This window comes from Mirounga leonina, unplaced genomic scaffold (assembly GCF_011800145.1).
Source record: "Mirounga leonina isolate KUSES-001 unplaced genomic scaffold, KU_Mleo_1.0 Mir_179, whole genome shotgun sequence".
NCBI lineage: Eukaryota > Metazoa > Chordata > Mammalia > Carnivora > Phocidae > Mirounga > Mirounga leonina.
Genome location: NW_023270466.1, coordinates 7,343,454 through 7,362,362, shown reverse-complemented (window position 1 = coordinate 7,362,362; position 18,909 = coordinate 7,343,454). Strand labels below are relative to the sequence as shown.

The window sequence follows — 18,909 nt, the reverse complement described above, 5'->3', positions numbered from 1 at the left end:
CGGACCCGTCTCCCTCTTCCTACCTAGGAGGCTGAGTCAGAAAACGCGCGGGCGGTTTGCGCTTGCCTGCGCACCGCGACCAGCGGAACCTAACCTCCGGGCGGCTGGGTGTGCCCCGTCCAGTCCCCGCACAGCCCGGTCTCCCAGCACCCCGACCGAGCGCCCCGCGGGACCGAACCCCGCGCGGCTCCCTTCCTTGTGCTCCGCCCTGCGCTCCGTCCCGCCCCTCCCGGGTGGCGCCCCGCCCCATCCGCATTCTGCTCCGCCCCTCCCGGGTTGCGCCCCGCCCACATTTCGCCCCGCTCCGCCGCGACGAAGCTCGCCTCGGCCTGTAGCGACCGTTTTCTGACTCAGCCAGAGGGGTTCTGGCTCTGTGTGGCACGCAGCTCCGCCCCCTGCGACCCGCCCCGCTCCTCCCCCTGCGTCCCGCCCCGCTCCGCCCTCCGTTCCGCCCCGCCCTGCGCCCCGTGCTCCTCCCGGATTGCCCCGCCCCGTGCGCCCAGCTCGGCCTCGACCCCGCTCGTCTAACTAGTGCGGTCCGCTTGGGCACGGTGGGCGCGAACGCGGGCAGGCAGATGCAGGGCGCTGTGGCCGAGCCCGCCCTCGCCCCGGTTACGCGGCAGGTCAGCGGCCGCGCCGCCCCAGCCGCAGTCCCGAGCGGCCCCGAGCGCGGGCAGCCCCTGGCCGCAGCGGTAGCCGAGCTGCCCGTGCTGGACGCCTCCGGGAGGCAGGTGCCGTTCGGCGCGCTGTTTCGGGAGCGTCGGGCCGTCGTAGTCTTCGTGCGGGTGAGCGCGGGCAGCGCGGGGCGGCCCGGAGTAGGGACTCTGCCGGCAGGCTGGGATGGAGGTTGCTTCTACAGCTTCGGCTGGGGGGACATCGGGTCCTTCGAAAGGCCCAAGACCCGAGAGTGCGGTCCAGCTGGGCCTGGCCCTTCCCATTGCCGTCCACTAGAGGCTTCCGGAATGCGAACAGCTCCTCTCGCTTCCTTTAATAGGAATGGAAAAACAGCCCGCCAAGCCAAGTCCATTTTCCCAGCAAAGGAGGAGGCCTAAGGGAGTGGGTGCGGCCCAGTTTTAACGCATCTCGGGCGCCCTTCGTGCCTTTTTCTACCCGCTGTGAGTGGCATTAATTAGCGTCACGCGTAACGAAGTACTTGGGTCTTTTCTGAACCCTGAGGGTATTGGTCGCTAACTTGTCCTTTTTGACGTGTTCGGATTTCAGCATTTCCTGTGTTACATTTGCAAGGAATACGTAGAAGATCTGGCCAAAATCCCCAAGAGTTTTTTACAAGTAAGTTTCCTGAGAGTGAGCAGCAGCGTGCCCTGCTTCAGGGCGACCTTGTGAAAGTCACCTGTCATTTCTAAGTAGCCCGGTGGGATGAGGTGCAGAGTACAACTCCTCTCCAGAACAGACCCTCGCAAACCCTGATTATCACCTTCCCACACATCTTCCAACACCTTCAAAAAAGAGAGAGACGTTAGAGATCTATTTCTGTCCTACTTTATTCGCTACTGCCTGCTTATAAACGTACTAACTATAATAATTTCAATGTTAGTAACCTATTTGCAAATGTTGAATGATAATGACCAAAAGCACGGATGCTAGAAATTATTAATATTTTATTTCCCTTATTTTTTTTTAATAAGAACACTCCAAATAGTTGTTCATTTAGGAAAATACTAATATATCTTAAAGGTTAAAATTTGTATTTGTTAGGATGTGCCTTCCACATTCCTGTGACAACCACATACATATGTTCTTTTCAGGCACGTATACATTTGTCCCCACGTGAGCTTTTGAGTGAAGCAATTGGGCAACCTTTGTAAAACTAAGATCTGTTTTCATCAGGCGTTATTAATTGGGATGTGAAAAAATGAAACTGATTAACCCTACTTCAATATTTTTTATTCTTTTTTAGTGTATGCCTTTGGGGGGAGCATAGAGAATTTTTTTGAGACTTATTGACTACATTATTTTGAAGTTCTTAACAAGAGATCAACTGAATTAACCGAACATTTTAGCATACATTGCTTTGCTTTGACTCACACAATTTTGCTGTTTATTTCATTCTTCTAGAAGCCTATAGATGGCATTAGAATGGAACAAAAGAGTTGGACAAGGGGAAGTTTTATAAAATATATATAATTTCTGGTAATATGTACCTGTCCCTTTTTTCTCCTAAAGGAAGCAGATGTCACCCTAATAGTGATTGGACAGTCATCCTACCATCATATCGAGGTAAATATATCAGCAATTGAGAAACTAACAAATCTATTTCAGACATAATTATTTATTTGAACCACTAAGTGTAGGTTAAGTTTGCTAAAATAAAGGTAGGTTATCATTACTTTTCTCTCATTTTTGCTTATACAAATCCAAATATCTTTTTTTAGCCTTTCTGCAAACTGACTGGGTATTCTCATGAAATCTATGTTGATCCTGAGAGAGAAATTTATAAAAAATTGGGAATGAAAAGAGGTGAAGAAATTGCCGCCTCAGGTAAGACATGACACGTCTCATCAGAAAACGCTAATGGTGCATTTGCACATTTCTGTATGTATGCATGGGAAAAGAAATGGTAAATTCATAAATCAGCCTGCTTTTTATGATTCTAGTAAGTGGGCCAGATACAGCAGACTCTCAAAGATTCTTTTCCTGGGCGTAATCACATAGAAGACTATTGGCAAAGCACTAAATGAGTGAAAAAAGCAAGTTGCAGGACAGTGTTTTCGGTATGATTCTATTTTTGTGGAAATAAAAACCATTTTCATAAAGATCAGGAGTACGTGTGTGTGTGTGTGTAATAAAAAAAGTTTTAGGGGCGCCTGGGTGGCTGAGTCGTTGAGCGTCTGCCTTCAGCTCAGGTCATGATCCCAGGATCCTGGGATCGAGCCCCACATCGGGCTCCCTGCTCAGTGGGAAGCCTGCTTCTCCCTCTCCCACTCCCCCTGCGTGTGTTCCCTCTCTCGCTGTGTCTCTCTCTGTCAAATAAATAAATAAATACAATCTTTTAAAAAAAAAGGTTTTAAAAGATATTGCCATGCTTACCCCAAGGTCTGGAAGTTAGAAAAGTGGCCTTTGTATTTTTAACAATGAGTACATTTTACTTTCATAATTAAATGAAAAATAATATTGCTTGAGTCAATATATTTTCTTACCTCAACACCATGGCTTTGAATACTCTATGTTCTTTAATTGATGAAATGTTAGTTTTCATTTGAAGCCCAACTCAAAGGGGCTCTTAATAGCCCCTCCTGCAGAAGTTATTCCTTCCCTCATTGTACCTGAATAGCCCCTTGTACTTTATCATACACTCTATCAGTGCACTTAAGGTGTCCAGATAGTATAGTTAGTTGAAGAGTTTGAGGTTTTGTCTTTATGTGGTCCACATTCCCTGCCTTTAATGCAGTTCTCTGTAATTTAACAGAGCTTCGTCAGCTTTAGGTGAACTGTTTCTGTATTAAGTAGAAAGAATGGCTTCTGAAATGCCAGTTGAAAGAACTCAAACTCAAATCACTCATTCTTAACAAATATTGTTGAGCTCCTGTCTGTAATCCGCACTTTGTTGGATGCTCCCAAGAGGACAGTGATAAACAGCCCCCTGCCATCCTGAAATTCATACTCTATTCTGGGAGATAGAAGCAAACAGCTGATTACAATACAATTTAAGGGCTTGTAATAGAGAACATGTACTAGGAATACCTATGCCGGAAATACGAGGGGAGAGAAGAATCTCAGAAGGCTTTACGGAGGAGGTGTCATCTAAGCCCACTCTTAAAGGAGTTAGCTGGGTGAAGTGGGGCTGGGGAAGGGTGCTGCTGACCGAAAGCAGCACATGCAAAGGCACACAGGCATGAAAAACTGTGACTCTTGGACAAGCACAGGTCCCTGTGTCAGGCCGGAGTCTAGCCAGTTGGGGAATTGGTGTGAGCCAAGGGACAGGTTGTGGCTAATTCGGGCCGAGTCTGGGGTGACATGCCAAGGAGTTTGGATTTGTTCTGGAGGAGTGGGGGTGTCATACAAGCATTTGAAGTGATGAAGTCGTAGTCCTGTGTCCAGAGTGGATGAGTAATTGGAACTCACCAAACCAGAGCCAGTGATACGGTTGTAGTAGGTTGTAGTAATAGACTAGAAAGAAATGACAGTGGAGATGGAGAGGAGGAGATGGGTCAGGAGCTATTTATGACATAGAGTTGACATGATCCCTTTACTGATGTTTTTAAGGAAAGCAACCTAAACTTTATTAAAACTAATGATGAGCTAGCATAAACACAGAGTGTGCTCTTTCCTTTTTCTCCTTGGTATAGGAAATTGCAGTGTGTACATTGTGAGCCTTACTTCTTGGTAGACTGTTTTCTGTGTTGTAACAGTCCCAGCTGTGCAAGTTGTTTATCATTTAGCACTTTAGATCTAAACTGTGAGTTTCACCTTAGTAACACCTCATGGTTCATTGGTTCATCACACAATAAAAATACAGAATTGCAAAGAAAACAGTTGAACTCTAAACAAAATATATGCTTATAATTATTAGAGAAGGTATATTCAAATCTTTTAAACTCCTGTGACCTGTGTCAAAGTACTGTATTTCCAACCAGAAAATATTATTCTCTCATAAAATCAACTTTTAAAAGTTCCTCTCTGAAAGAGCAGAAATCTCAGAATAGTCCCACTTGAAGAGTAAGACTCTAAAAAATATAATAATACATCAAAAACTAATGATGTAATGTACGGTGATTAACATAACATAATAAAAAAATAAAAAAGATCAAAAAAATATAATAATTTTAAATTAATGGACATTTTATAAAGACAATAAGAAAATAAGGCCCTTAAATGCCAGGGAGTAATGGGTTTGTAGAAGACTAAAAAACAGGAGTTTTATACAAAAGAACTAAATTCAAATGGGCAAAATTAGGTTGTGTTTGTGGCAAAGATTGTTAAATTTTAGGTCATGGAATCTCCTTCAATTGAATTTCTGAAATTTCAGAAATATTAAATGACCCCTTCTTTGGACATGAAGAGATAGTTTGGGTTTCTGAATATTTATTTTAGACATAGAATCCTAGAAAACAGTAAAATTTAGTCTTTTACTCATGTCTCTAAGGTAATGGGCCTGTATTTGTTTCTTGGTGAGATAAATGTCCATCATAATAGAAACATGAAAGAAATAGAAGAGTCAGAGAGAGGAAGGGAAATGATAGGTACCTGGAAATACTAAGGATTCAGGCAGGCTAAAGGCAGCATAACCATCAAAATAAAAAGCCGAAGCAAGACATAAAAGGCAGGGATGGGGAAAGATAAGTTATGAGAAGGGTAAAGAGAGTGGGTCCCTTTGCTCAGAGGGAGCGGAAGTGAAGTATTAGTCCGTGTGGGAAAGGAGATGGAAAAACTGACAGCCAGGGGGAGCTGGGGAGGTGCTGGACTAGCTGCCGTCACAGACAGCTCCCCAAGTCTCAGCGGCACAGCACGGGAGAGGTTAGTTCTTCTTCTCTTCAAGATGGCATATCTATTCAGATGCCTTTCCTCCAAGCAGCAGTACAGCAGGGAGCCAGGGGGCGGGGCCCAGGCCCCTTTCACCTTGTGGCTCTGTCATTTTCATCCCGGGGCTTCCAGGAATGTAGAAGGAACATGGAGGTTTTAAGGAGCTGGCCGGGAAGTGGCCCGTATCATTCTACTCATGGGTTAGAACATAGTCACATGGCCATAAGGAACTGCCGGGAAGACTGGAAATGTAGTTCAGCTGTGGGCCCAGAAAGAGGAAATGGGTTTTGAGGAGCATATACTGGTCTGTGCCACAGTGTCTCTTGAAAGGGAGTGTGGTTACGTATTAGTAGGTGAGAAATTAAACAGAGGATAAATGATGTATTAAAAGGGAAAGCATTAAGGGCACCTGGCTGGCTCAGTCAGTACGGCATGTGACTCTTGATCTTGGGGTTGTGAGTTGGAGCCCCATGTTGGGTATGGAGATTACTTAAAATCTTTAAAAAAAAATGGTGGGAGAAAGCACTGTCAGTTTGAGAAGTCTGTAGTGGACATTTTTCTGTGGCAGATGATTGGGGTATATCATCACTTCTTTAAAGTAGTAGTTCTCAAGCAGGGTACATTTGGTGTTATCTGGAGACACTTTTGGTTTGTCACAACGTGGTGAAGGTACGGCAGCATCTAGTGGGTATGCAGGACAGTGATGCTGCTAACCACCCTGCGTTGCACTGGATGAAGACTTACGTGGTCCAGAATGTCAATAGGGAAAGGCTGAGAAACCTTTCTTTGGAGGAAGAAAAGACGACAAGTTGGAAGTAAGATAACACAAGAAAAAATATTTCAAGGGGGATGGGCAAAAATGGGTGAAGGGGAGTGGGAGATACAGGCTTCGGGTATGGACTGAATAAGTCACGGGGCTGAGAGGTACAGCATAGGGAATAGAGTCAGTGATTCTGTATCAGCCTCGTATGATGGCAGGTGGCAGCTAACGTGCAGTGAGCCCAGCCCACGTGCAGGGTCGCGGCATCACCACAGTCTACACCAGGGCGTGCTGGGTCAACTATACCTCAAACAAAAGAAGTTTTATAGAAGCACTAACATTATCTTCTGATATCTAATTGAATATAAAATGATGATATCTAAAGACAATTCCCAATATTTCAGGAAAGAGCCCCCATATAAAATCAAATATACTCTCAGGAAGCATTCGGAGCCTGTGGAGGGCAGTGACTGGCCCTCTTTTTGATTTTCAAGGAGACCCTGCTCAGCAAGGCGGAACCCTCATCTTAGGTCCAGGTAAGCGTCAAAGCCCAGATCCAGTGGCACACTTTTTGTGCCTTTTAGAAGTTAGGAGGCCACACAGTTTCTTCATAAAATAGATACCACGTAAAAATGGCAATTTGACATTGTAACAGTCACGATTCTGTGCTTATAGGGGTCACCTTTGTTTTCAAACGCTTCTGTGTATTTTGGTGTCTGTTTATTGGGTGTAATGTGCCCATCATTCTGTGCCTGAGTGATTTCAGGTATTTGGGATAGGAAAGTCAGCGGTACTTTGGTCAATTGTATTTGTCTATAAAACTGTTTAAAAAGTTCCTGGAAGAGGGGCGCCTGGGTGGGTCAGCCGCTTGTGCACCAGATACTTGATTCCAGCTCAGGCCGTGGTCTCAGGGTCCTGGGATTGAGCCCCGTGTCAGGCTCCATGTTCAGAGGGGAGTCTGCTTGTCTCCTTCTCCCTCTGCCCCTCCCTACCTCCCTAAAATAAATAAATAAATCTTAAAAAAAAAAAAAAAGTTCATGGAAGAGAGGGGGACCTAGGTGGCTCAGTTGGTTAAGCGTCAGATGCTTGATTTTAGCTCAGGTCATGATCTCAGGGTCGTGAGATCGAGCCCTGTGTGGGCTGCACTCAACAGGGTCGTGAGATCGAGCCCTGTGTGGGCTGCACTCAACAGGGAGTTTGCTCGAGATCCTCTCTCTTTCCCTTCCCCTCTCCCCACGCTCAAGTGCTCTCTAAAATAAATAAATATTAAAAAAAAAAAAAGTTCATGGAAGTGAACATTTCCAACAAACCATCAAGCCTTTTTTTTTTTTTTCTCAACAGAAGAATCAATCCAGTTACTTATATCTAACAAGGCTAGAAGACTTGCTCAGTGTCAGAAAGCAAGTCAGCTCCAGGGACAGCTCATTCAATAACAATTACTATAAGCCACATAGTTTTAATAGCTTTATTGATCACTTTGGGCCACCTGAAATTTCTTTGGCTCCACACTGCTAAATGGTTGAGTGTTAGATCTCTACCATGGTCAAGTATTGTAGTCAGGGACAGGCACTCACATATGACAGTGTAAATCACTAAATTGTAAATGGATTTTCTTGGTTCTTCTTCCTCTTGAAAATTGTCCACATTAGCGAGCATAGCTTCTACGAGTTATAAAATTAACATTTACTTTAATAAACTCCACATGTCTAAAAGTCTTTAGAAGGAGGCTTTTGACCAAGCATTATGGCTTTTTGGCTTTCTGCAGCTGGAGCACTTTAGCTAGCTAAAACCTGTAATTTAATCTCTCTTTCCCTCTCTTGTGAATTTATACCAGTTAGATTAGAAAAAAAGAGAAGCCCTATTTTATGAGAATGAGTCCTCTAGATTAGCCCTGAATGACCTTGAGCCATATTTTTGGATGGCTTGTTTCCATCTTCAGACCCGATTTGAGTCCCTAATCTCCATGTCTCAGCATCATTTGACCACATGTTCAGATGTGTAAGGGTGACCCAGCGCACAGAGAGCATCATTTGTGTGCCAAGTTGGGAACATAATTGAGTATGTGAAGACTATGTAAGGAGTATATTTTGATACTACCTGCTGGAAGAAATGTAGCTCCTCTAAGGGAAGAGCTGGGTATACTTATTTATAGAAACCTTTCATGGTTAAACCTATATTTCATTTTGCCTTATTTGATAATAAGCTAATTTATGATATTAAATATACAGTGATTACTGTAGATTACTGATGCCTTTTTTTTTTTAAGATTTTATTTATTTGACAGAGAGCACAAGCAGGGGGAGTGGTGGGCAGAGGGAGAAGCAGGCTCCCCACTGAGCAAGGAGCCTGATGCAGGACTCGATCCCAGGACCCTGGGATCATGACCTGAGCCAAAGGCAGATGCTTAACCGACTGAGCCACCCAGGCGCCCAAAAACATGCCTCTTATAATATTTACTTAATCTTATGTTTTAAGTTAAAATTCTGGTCTTGAGTCCAAGAATCAAAGTAAAAAAGACCCTAGACCTATAAATTATGACTTTTTAATTTGAGCAGATAAAAGGATTGTGGACATCTAAGTGTATTGTAACTGACTGTCTCAATGCCCTGATTTTTTAGCCTCTTTTGGTCTATGATTATAATGCAGATAACCTATTAAATCAGTGTTTGGCAGTGAATTTTTTTTTTTTTTTGAAGCAAGTGATTTATTCCATTATTACATTTAAGAAACAGATGTGATTTTCCAGCTTGATATTTATGCTAGTTCCATATTCTGCCTGTCTGTTTGACAGGATATTTTATTTAATTACATCTAATAAAACCTAACGGAGGTTATAATTTAAGAATCTTTCCCCTTGGATCTCATAAAACATTAAGTATCACTCTTATTTAACCATAATCCATGTCATGCTTTATTACCTTAATTTAAAATTATTAGGGCATTATACAGAGAATATTATGAACTCCAGGCAATCAATTTTTCCCTTTAGACTAATTAAAAGTTGAAAAGATTCCTTGATTCTAATAAGCAATAAATCTAATGAATCTATATGCCTACCTTTGCCTTTTATTCTCTTCTAGGTAACAACATCCATTTTATACACCGTGATAAAAATAGGTTGGATCACAAACCCATCAACTCTGTTTTACAGCTTGTAGGAGTTCAGCACGTGGACTTTACAAGCAGACCTTCAGTTATCCATGTGTAATGGCATAGACTGTTGTCACTTTCAAATGGACCCTTGGGATAGGACCTGAAATGTTCAGAGTCGGGTATCCTTGTGCAGTGTCTAACTTGTTGGCGTGTCCCAGCCTTTGACGAGTTATGAAAACATGAAGAGACCATGTACCAGTCATTGCATGCTGGGAGGCATTAGTTGTCAAAAATATGATCTATATAATTCTATAGCTTTTAAAATTTTATGTGAAATACAATTTTATTTATATAAAACTTTAAAAGCTATAAAATTAGAAATACCATTCTATATTTTGCATTATGGTATATCCATTCAATGAAAGTTTCTCTTGGCCATTAAAATAATAAATTCTTTTGAAGAACATATAAATGGTAAAGGTAAGCAACTCACCAAAAAGCAGGATATCAAATTCTGTAAATAATATAATCATATTTTTTATATGTTTATATTTTTGTATGCTTAGGAAAAAATATAGGAAATAAACACACCAGAATATTGCCAGTAGGTACCTCTATATGGTAGGATTACAGGTGTCTTTATTTTCTTTTCCATACTTTTCTTTATCTCCGAACTATTGTATAATGAGCATGAGTCATTTTTTTTGGCCAGGAAAAGTTCTTTAAATTTATATGAAGAATATATTCCTACATAACAAGTTCTGCAAAGTTGCATTTATATCGGCTGCTGTCCACATGTTTCTATCCTCACTGCTTTACTCAGAGGAAATATGGCAAACCAGACCTTCTGCATAGCCTGTGTCCAAGGCACCTTGTACCACACACCCACTACCCATTTCACTAGGTTTTTTGTGGGGAGGAATAAAAGGAGAAAAAAATGTTTTATGTATTTAAGATAATGTATTTAAAATATGCTTCAGGATGCTTTTTGAAAGGATTTTAAGAATTGTTTAAACTAAAAAAAAAACTTTGTAACTTAAATGTACACTGGTTTGGTTGCCAGATTGCTTTTATTTAGTGTATTGTTGTCATCTTTTATTTCTCTAGAATCTTAATAGGTTTAGTTGCAAAGAAATTCTGATGAAAAGTATGGTAAGAGCAAAATGTTGGTAATTATTAGCAAGTATATACTGCTTTGAACTTATAAATTTTTATATCAAGCATATGAGGTCACACACAAATATATTTCAAGTATCCAAATATTTTAATGTATGTTTGTGTATATATACATAAACATTTTTTAATCAATAAAAATGGAATTTCTCATGAAATTTAAAATTAAGCAATTTTGTGCTGTTTTTTATAGTAAGGAAGGACTGGTGACCCAGATCCCTTTGCTGATTTTAGACTTACAACTGCTGAATAATAGCTTACACAAAACTTTATATATTTGTAAACGTATAGTACATTTTCCTAAGATACATAAATGTTCTTTATGTAGCTTCAGGGAGATAACAGTTAAACAGTGCAGTGGTAAATTGCCGACCCAAACAAACATATTTAATACAAAAAAACTTTTTGTTGTTTAAAGATTTTATTTGTTTGTTTATTTATTATTTGCGGGGGGGGAAAGGAGCAGAGGGAGAGAGACAAGTAGATTCTGCCCTGAGCACAGAGCCTGATGAGGGACTCAATCCCACAACCCCAAAATTGTGACCTGAGCAGAAATCAAGAGTTGGGTGCCTAACTGACTGAGCTACCCAGGCACCCCAATACAAAAATTATTTCTCATAGGCACTGTGAAATATATAAATGTGCTCTGTACCCAATAATGTACTAGACTCAAAATTTTGTAAAACCTTCCTACAATAAATACATAGCAATACTATTCAAAGAATACTATCTAGCACTTTTATCGTGCTAATTATTTGCCAGGTAGTATTCCAAGTGCTTAACATACATTAGCTCTATAGAATTGATATCATCATCATGCCCATTTCACAGAGAAGAAACATCTTTTTTTTAAGCTGAACTTTGAGTAAGAAAGGAAATCACCAGGGCCAAAAGCAGAAGTAGAAACAAGGCTGATGACCATGCCCTGGAGCTGTTGATTGCCCTGAGGTTTGTGCTCATCCCAGGAATGTTCCTCAGCCAACTCAAAGGCCTTGTGCAGTAGAGAGTTAAAACTAAGACCGCCACATAAAGTATGGCCTGCGACCTATGCCTGAGACCTGAGACTTCCTGGGGCTTCTAAGGCTACAACTACACCACAGGCAGATCCATCCATATTCTCACCAACTTGTTTCTATTTTTTTTTTTTAGATGTTTGTTTAAGTAATCTCTACATCCAACATGGGGCTCGAACTCACAACCTGGAGATCAAAAATTTCATGCTCTACTGACCCAGCCAGGTGCCCCTATTATTTTTTTTTTTATATATATAATGGCCATTCTAATGGGTGTGCAGTCGTATCTCACTGTAGTTTTGACAAAATTTATCAATTTTTTAAACATGTATATACAATAACCAAAGAAAAAATATGAGCAGCTGATGTTGAGTAATAATTTTTTTTAAGTAAGCTCCATGCCCAGTGGGGAGCCCCATACAGGGCTCAATCTCACAACCTTGAGATTGAGACTTGAGCCGAGATCAAGAGTCTGATGCTTAACTGAGCCACCCAGGTGCCCCTGAATAATATTTTTTTAAAAAAACAAGCATGACACCCTGGACTTTCTATGTTGTCCACCACTAAGCAGACATTAGAAATGTTTGAAGTGTTAAAGAACTGCTTTTGTAAATCGACCTGTGTTGTCCTCACTGATAACATTTTTTTAAAATGGGTCCTGTATGTTTTGATTTCTTTTAAGTTGGAAATCTTTAATGAGTTTAATGAATGGTGTGCCAAAAACTCTCATTTTGAAGCTTTTACAAATCATATAACTGGAAACAAACCTTACAAATGGGAAGACACTGAAATCTGGCTTTTTTTTTTTTAAGATTTTATTTATTTATTTATTTGACAGAGTGAGAGAGAGCACAAGCAGGGAGAGTGGCCGGCAGAGGGAGAAGTAGGCTCCCTGCTGAGCAAAGAGCCTGATGTGGGACTCGATCCCAGGACCCATGACCTGAGCCGAAGGCAGACACTTAACCAACTGAGCCACCCAGGTGTCCCTGTGGCATAAAGTTTTAAGAAGTATATATTGTTTAAGGATACCTACATATGTCTGACAGTTTTAAAGAAATGCAAGGCAGTGATAAATAGCAAATTAAGGAGAATGAATATCTTTGGGGGAATGAAGGTAGAAGTGATTAGAGTGTACAGAAATGGTGTTTGGCTAGGTTGGCAAAATTTCATTTAAGTGATGTAGTTGGGTACATGGGTATCTGTTCCATCATTCTTTGTACCTTTTGTATTCTTTTGTATATGCACACATATAAATATATCATAGCCTGTTTTGTAGATGTATTAATTGGGTTGTACCTTATATTATTGTCCAATAACTGCCTTTTCAGGATAAATATTTTACATTTATTTTTTAAGATTATTTGAGACAGAGTGATAGCAAGAGAGAGCACGCACGAGCAGTGGCGGGGGAGGTGTGGGGGGATGGGTAGGGGGAGAGGGAGAAGCAGGCTCCCCATTGAGGACTCTGGGATTATGACCTGAGCCAAAGGCAGACGCTTAACTGACTGAGCCACCTAGGTGCCCTGACTGTTTCACAATTCATACACAGAAAGTGGACAAGCAATTTTTACACCTTCAAAACATGTAGCTTTACTAAGCTGTACATTCAGTTCCCGCCTAGAACAGCCGCACAGCGGTGTCTTTCTTGTTTGGGATCTGTGCTGCAGTTCCTGCCTTACAGGGGACGTGGTCTGATAATGAGGGAGAAGATGTTTTCCAGGGCCAGTTATGTGTTAGGTATTATGGGAGATTTAAATGACAGATACAGCAGAATCTTTGCCTTTAATCATTCAGACTATATTTAAGGAGGGCAGGAAGAGTAATAGGGCAACTAATAAAATAGGTACTGAATGATAAACAGCCCTTTGCAGGGTGCAGAAAACCTTACAGTGATTTGAATGTCTTGGAGGGGAAGGCAGGAGATTGGAGTGCTCGGAGGTTTGCACGTGAATTTTTAAAAGCAGCTCACAAGAACCACAGGGTAATTAGCCTTATTCATCATGATGAGGTATTTGATCAAAGCTCTTATGGAAGTAAAACTTGTTTCTAGAAAATTATTTTTAATCTTACGCCAGTCTTCTTATATGCCATTTTTAAAAATAGGTAAGCACTCAGAGTATTTTTAAGATTTCTTTAGAAATCATTCCAGCTCTGTTATTTAACTTTACTCTGAGAGCAGCCTCTAATCACTGACATTTCCAGACGTTGACTCCTAAAGACTTAAAATGCCACATGTGAATGTATTTACTAACTTGATATAAATAAAGAATAGCTTCAAAATTCCAAGAACATGCATACATCTCTCATAAGCACAACATTCATCATTCTGCTTAAACCAGTATACTTTCCTCTCCATTTTTCTAGACTAAAAGCTTATATTTTGATATTTTGTTGCCCATGTCCGTATTGGCAAGTATGAGGGCCTCCTGTGAATTAATACTGTGTGCCACACAAGAGGAAAATAAAGCAAAAGAAAATGCTTTCAAAAATGTATTGGAGGATTAACAAGTCAGGAAACAACAGATGTTGGTGAGGATGCAGAGAAAGGGAAATCCTCTTACACTGTTGGTGGGAATGCAAGCTGGTGCAGCCACTCTGGAAAACAGTATGGAGGCTTCTCAAAAAGTTGAAAATAGAACTACCCTATGACACAGCAATTGCACAACTAGTTATTTATCCAAATGATACAAAAACAGTGATTCGAAGGGGCACATGCACCCTGATGTTTATAGCAGCACTATCCATAATAGCCAAACTATGGAAAGAGCCTAAATGTCCATTGACTGATGAATGGATAAAAAAGTGGTGGTATCTATACACAACGGAATCTTACTCAGCCATCAAAAAGTATGAAATCTTGCCATTTGCAACAACATGAATGGAGCTAGACAGTATAATGCTAAGTGAATAAGTCAATCAGAGAAAGACATACCATATGATCTCGCTCATATGTGGAATTTAAGAAACAAAACAGATGAACATAGCGGAAGGGAAGGAAAAATAAGATAAAAACAAAGAGGGAGGCAAACCATAAGAGACATTTTTTTTAAGATTTTATTTATTTATTTGACAGAGAGAGAGAGAGAGCACAAGCAGGGGGAGCAGCAAGCAGAGGGAGAAGGAGAAGCAGGCTCCCTGTGGTGGAGCAGGGAGCCCGATGCGGGGCTCGATCCCAGGACCCTGGGATCATGACCTGGGCCGAAGGCAGACGCTTAACTGACTGAGCCACCCAGGCGCCCCAAGAGACTCTTAACTAAGGAACAAACTGAGGGTTGCTGGAGTGGAGGTGGGTGGGGTGTGGGGTAAATGGGTGATGGGCATTAAGGAGGGCCTTTGTTATAATGAGCACTGGGTGTTATATACAAGTGATGAATCACATTCTACCCCTGAAACTACTGCACAAACAAGCAAAAAAACCAACCAAACAAAAAGTATTGGAGGGGCACCTGGCCAGCTTGTCAGTAGAGCATGTGACTCTTGATCTCAAGGTTATAAGTTTGAAACTTATGTTGGATGTAGAGATTACTTAAAAACAAAATTGAAAAAAAATAATAAAAAATATATTGGAGGCATTTTTCCAAAGACAAACAGATGGACAACGGGTATATGATGAGATGATCAACATCACTGATCATCAGGGAGATGCAAATCAAAACCACAATCAGGTATCACCTCACCCCTGTCAGAACAGCTAAAATAAAAAAGATAATAACAAGTGTTGTTGGCAAGGATGTGGAGAAAAGGGAACTCTCAAGTACTGTTGGTGAGAACATAATTGGTGTAGCTACTATGGAAAACAGTATGGAGGTTCTTCAAAAAATTGAAAGTAGAGCTACAATAAGATCCAGCAATTGCACTTCTGAATATTTATCCAAAAAAATGAAAACATAAACTCAAAAAGATATCTGCACCTTCATGCACACTGCAGCATTATTTACAATAATCAGGACATGGGAGCAACCTAAGTATCCATCAAAGGATGAATGGATAAAGAAAATGCATATATGTGTGTGTATATATACATATACATATACATGCACACACACAATGGAATATTACTTAGCCATAAGAAGAAAGAAATCTTGCCATTTGCTGTTGAGGGCATTAAACTAAGTGAAATAAGTTAGATAAAAAAAGATAAATACTGCATTCTCTCACTTATACGTAGAATCTAAAAACAAAACAAAACCAAGTTGATGAATACAGAGAGTAGACAGTTGGTTGCCTGTGGCATGGGTAGGCAAAATGGGTGAAGTGGGTCAAAAAGTACAATTTCCAGTTTTAAAATAAGTAAGTCATGGGAATGTAATGTACAGCATGATGACTCTAGTTAATAATACCTTACTGTGGGGCACCTGGGTGGCTCAGTCTTTTGAGTGCCCAACTCTTGATTTTGGCTCAGGTCATGATCTTGGTCATGGGATCGAGCCTCATGTCAATTCCATGCTCAGTGTGGAGTCTGCTTGTCCCTCTCCCTGCCCCTCTGCTCTCCCTCCACCCCTCCCTACCACTCTTTCGCTCTCTCTAAAATAATAAATAAAATCTTTAAATAATACCTTACTAAGGCGCCTGGGTGGCTCAGTTGGTTAAGCAACTGCCTTCGGCTCAGGTCATGATCCTGGAGTCCCGGGATCGAGTCCCACATTGGGCTCCCTGTTCAGCAGGGGGTCTGCTTCTCCCTCTGACCCTCTTCCCTCTCGTGCTCTGTCTCTCATTCTCTCTCTCTCTCAATAAATAAAATCTTAAAAATAAATAAATAAATAAATAATACCTTACTGCATATTTTTTTTAGAGAAGGGGGAGGGGCAGAAGGAGAGGGAGAGAGAGAATCGCAGGCTCCACACCCAGTGCAGAGCCCAATGAGGGGCTGGACGTGGGGCTCCACGTGGAGCTTGATTCTCCGTCTCACAACCCTGAGATCATGACCCAAGCTGCAATCAGGAGGTGCCACTTAACCAACTGAGCCACCCAGGCACCCCACCTTACTGAATATGTGACAGTAGCTGAGAGTGGATCTTGAACATTCTCATTACAAGAAAGACAAATTTTGTAACTATGTATGGTGACAGATGTTAACTGGACTTATTGTGGTGATCATTTTGCAATATATACAAATATCAAATCATTGTATTGTACACCTGAAACTAATATGTTATATCAATTATACCTCCATAAAAAAACATTGGAAACAATGATCCATGTTATGTTGTGTAATTAGGAAAATAAAATATTGTACTAGAACCATTCTGGCAGAGAGACCTGTGACCAAGGAGAAACAATTTAAGCATAAGCTACTTTCTTAAGGAAAGAAAAGGTATTCATTTACTAATGTTGATAAGTTATTCTCTTTTTTTAAAAAAGATTTTATTTGTGAGAGAGAGAGAGAGAGAATGAGAGAGAGAGAAGGAGCAGGGGGAAGGGCAAAGGGAGAGGAAGAGAGAGCAGGGAGCCCGATGCTGGGCTCGATCCTGGGACTCCAGGATTATGACCTGAGCCGAAGCCAGACGCTTAACTGACTGAGCCACCCAAGCGCCCCTGTTAAGAAATTATTCTAATATTGACTCCAAATGTATATGCTGCAGTGTAATCAAACACATCTCCATTAAAAATTATCAAATTCATTCTGTAAGTTTTCTTATATCATTTTAAGATATAAAGGTAAACCACTCACAGGGTATATAACAACAGATGTGAGCTTGTATATGCAGAGACTATACCTATATACAAAAATATTGAATTTTGAGCCAGGTGGATGTATTATCTATTTAATAAAAAGTTATTTTGTAAGTAATAATCAAATTGTCATTGCATTACCTTGTCTATATTAGTTGATACTTACAGAAGACTCAGCTAAAAACGGAGTGCAGCAAAGAATATCAACCTCATTGTTTTATAATGCCAGTTCTCATGTTCTCTTGAACAATACTATTTTCTGTTTCCCACACAGAAAGCAGATATGCTCACACTGGTAATCGGGCAAATGTAAAGTGAATCAATGAGATGGGTAGAGTGTGTGACTCTTGATCTCAGGGCTGTGAGTTCGAGTCTCCACGTTGGGTGTAGAGATTACTTAAAAAAAAAAAATGCTATTTAAACACAAAACAAAAACAGCATTGAGCTGCTATCTCCCTACCATGTGAGAGGGGGTTACAGAGTTAGTGCTGCCAGGGGCACAGGTCAGGGTGGGAAGCTAAGGTGGTCAGAGAAGTTAGTACTTGAATAGTTGTGAAAAAGAGTAAGAACTAGCCACACAGAAAAGTGGTGGTAAGGGCCTCCAGAAAGAGGGCACAGAAAGTGCCAGAGTAGAGAGGAGCACGGCACTTTGGGGACTCTGGGAGGGTATGTGGCTGAGCACGCAAGCAGGGAAGGAATCGCAGGAGAAGTTGTAGATGAGGCCAGAGTCAGGTCTCAGAGGCCTTTTTAAATATTTGATCCCAGTGAAGAGAGCCAGACCTTCCTGAAGGAATAACTGATTCCAGGGCAGGGGCAGGGGGAGGACAAGTTAAACCCGGAACATCTTGTGCCAGAAGGTAAGAAAACACTAAACAATTGATGGGGACATGTCAGTGGGACACAGAAACTAACATGAAGTGCCATCCACTAGTCAAGGTGGGGACAATTTGATCAAAATATATAATGACACTACGGGATTTATAGAAAACAAGAAATGAATAATCCATAATCCACCCATCCATATGCACACATACATATGTACACACATACATACAAAAAAAAGCAGCTCCCCTTTCCAAAGAATGCCAATTAATAAATGTAGAGCATAATTAGAAAGTCACTAGTCTGTACCATTATAGTAATTGATTCAGAATCATCAGTGTGTACTAAATCACTGGGTGGAAGTTTGTGGTCTTAAAGTATCTCCCCACAAATTATTAATTACAAAGGGAAAAGTTATACCTTTATCGTGGAAAAAACTGGCAGGTAACACCTTAATGAACCCAGTGATCAAAGTTCATAATTACCCAGAATAAGGCAAACTGTCATCCTGGGCCTCCTAACCTGATACATCGAGAATGCACCATCAGGGTAGAAAACTGCAAAAATGCACATCCTCAGGCTAGCTGTTAGGAAAAGGACTGTTTCCTGGGTCAAGGAAAAAAATGCTAAAAAGGACATTATTAGGACAATTGGTGAATTGTGAAGATGGACTAAATATTTGATAATTGTACTGTAGGAATGTTAAATTTCCTGAATTTGACAATAACGTTATGGTTATGTAGGAAAATGTTCCTGTTCTTAGGAGATAGAGGTCATGATATCTGTAATATTCTCTCAAGTGGTTCAGACAGTAAGCTTTTCTCCCTAAATTAACTTATAGGTTTGAAATTTTCAAACTAAACTAAAATAATAATAATGATGACTCTCACAGAA

The 18,909-nt window shown here is 40.8% G+C and overlaps 1 protein-coding gene across 1 annotated transcript; it reads left to right on the top strand.

Moving 5' to 3' along the window:
• Nucleotides 1-490: 490 nt before the first annotated feature.
• On the top strand, nt 491-10,469 carry PRXL2C (peroxiredoxin like 2C). The gene is made up of 6 exons (XM_035024474.1): nt 491-785; nt 1,222-1,290; nt 2,185-2,238; nt 2,394-2,499; nt 6,646-6,777; nt 9,322-10,469. Exons 1-6 carry the CDS (start codon nt 576-578, stop codon nt 9,447-9,449), a joined length of 699 nt encoding a protein of 232 aa, XP_034880365.1. The 5' UTR covers nt 491-575; the 3' UTR covers nt 9,450-10,469.
• Nucleotides 10,470-18,909: the final 8,440 nt, after the last annotated feature.

Coding starts and splice junctions, on each gene's coding strand:
- PRXL2C (XM_035024474.1), top strand. CDS start 576: ATGCAGGGCGCTGTGGCCGAGCCCGCCCTCGCCCCGGTTACGCGGCAG. Junction 786..1,221: donor CCGTCGTAGTCTTCGTGCGG/GTGAGCGCGGGC, acceptor TTCGGATTTCAG/CATTTCCTGTGTTACATTTG. Junction 1,291..2,184: donor TCCCCAAGAGTTTTTTACAA/GTAAGTTTCCTG, acceptor TTTCTCCTAAAG/GAAGCAGATGTCACCCTAAT.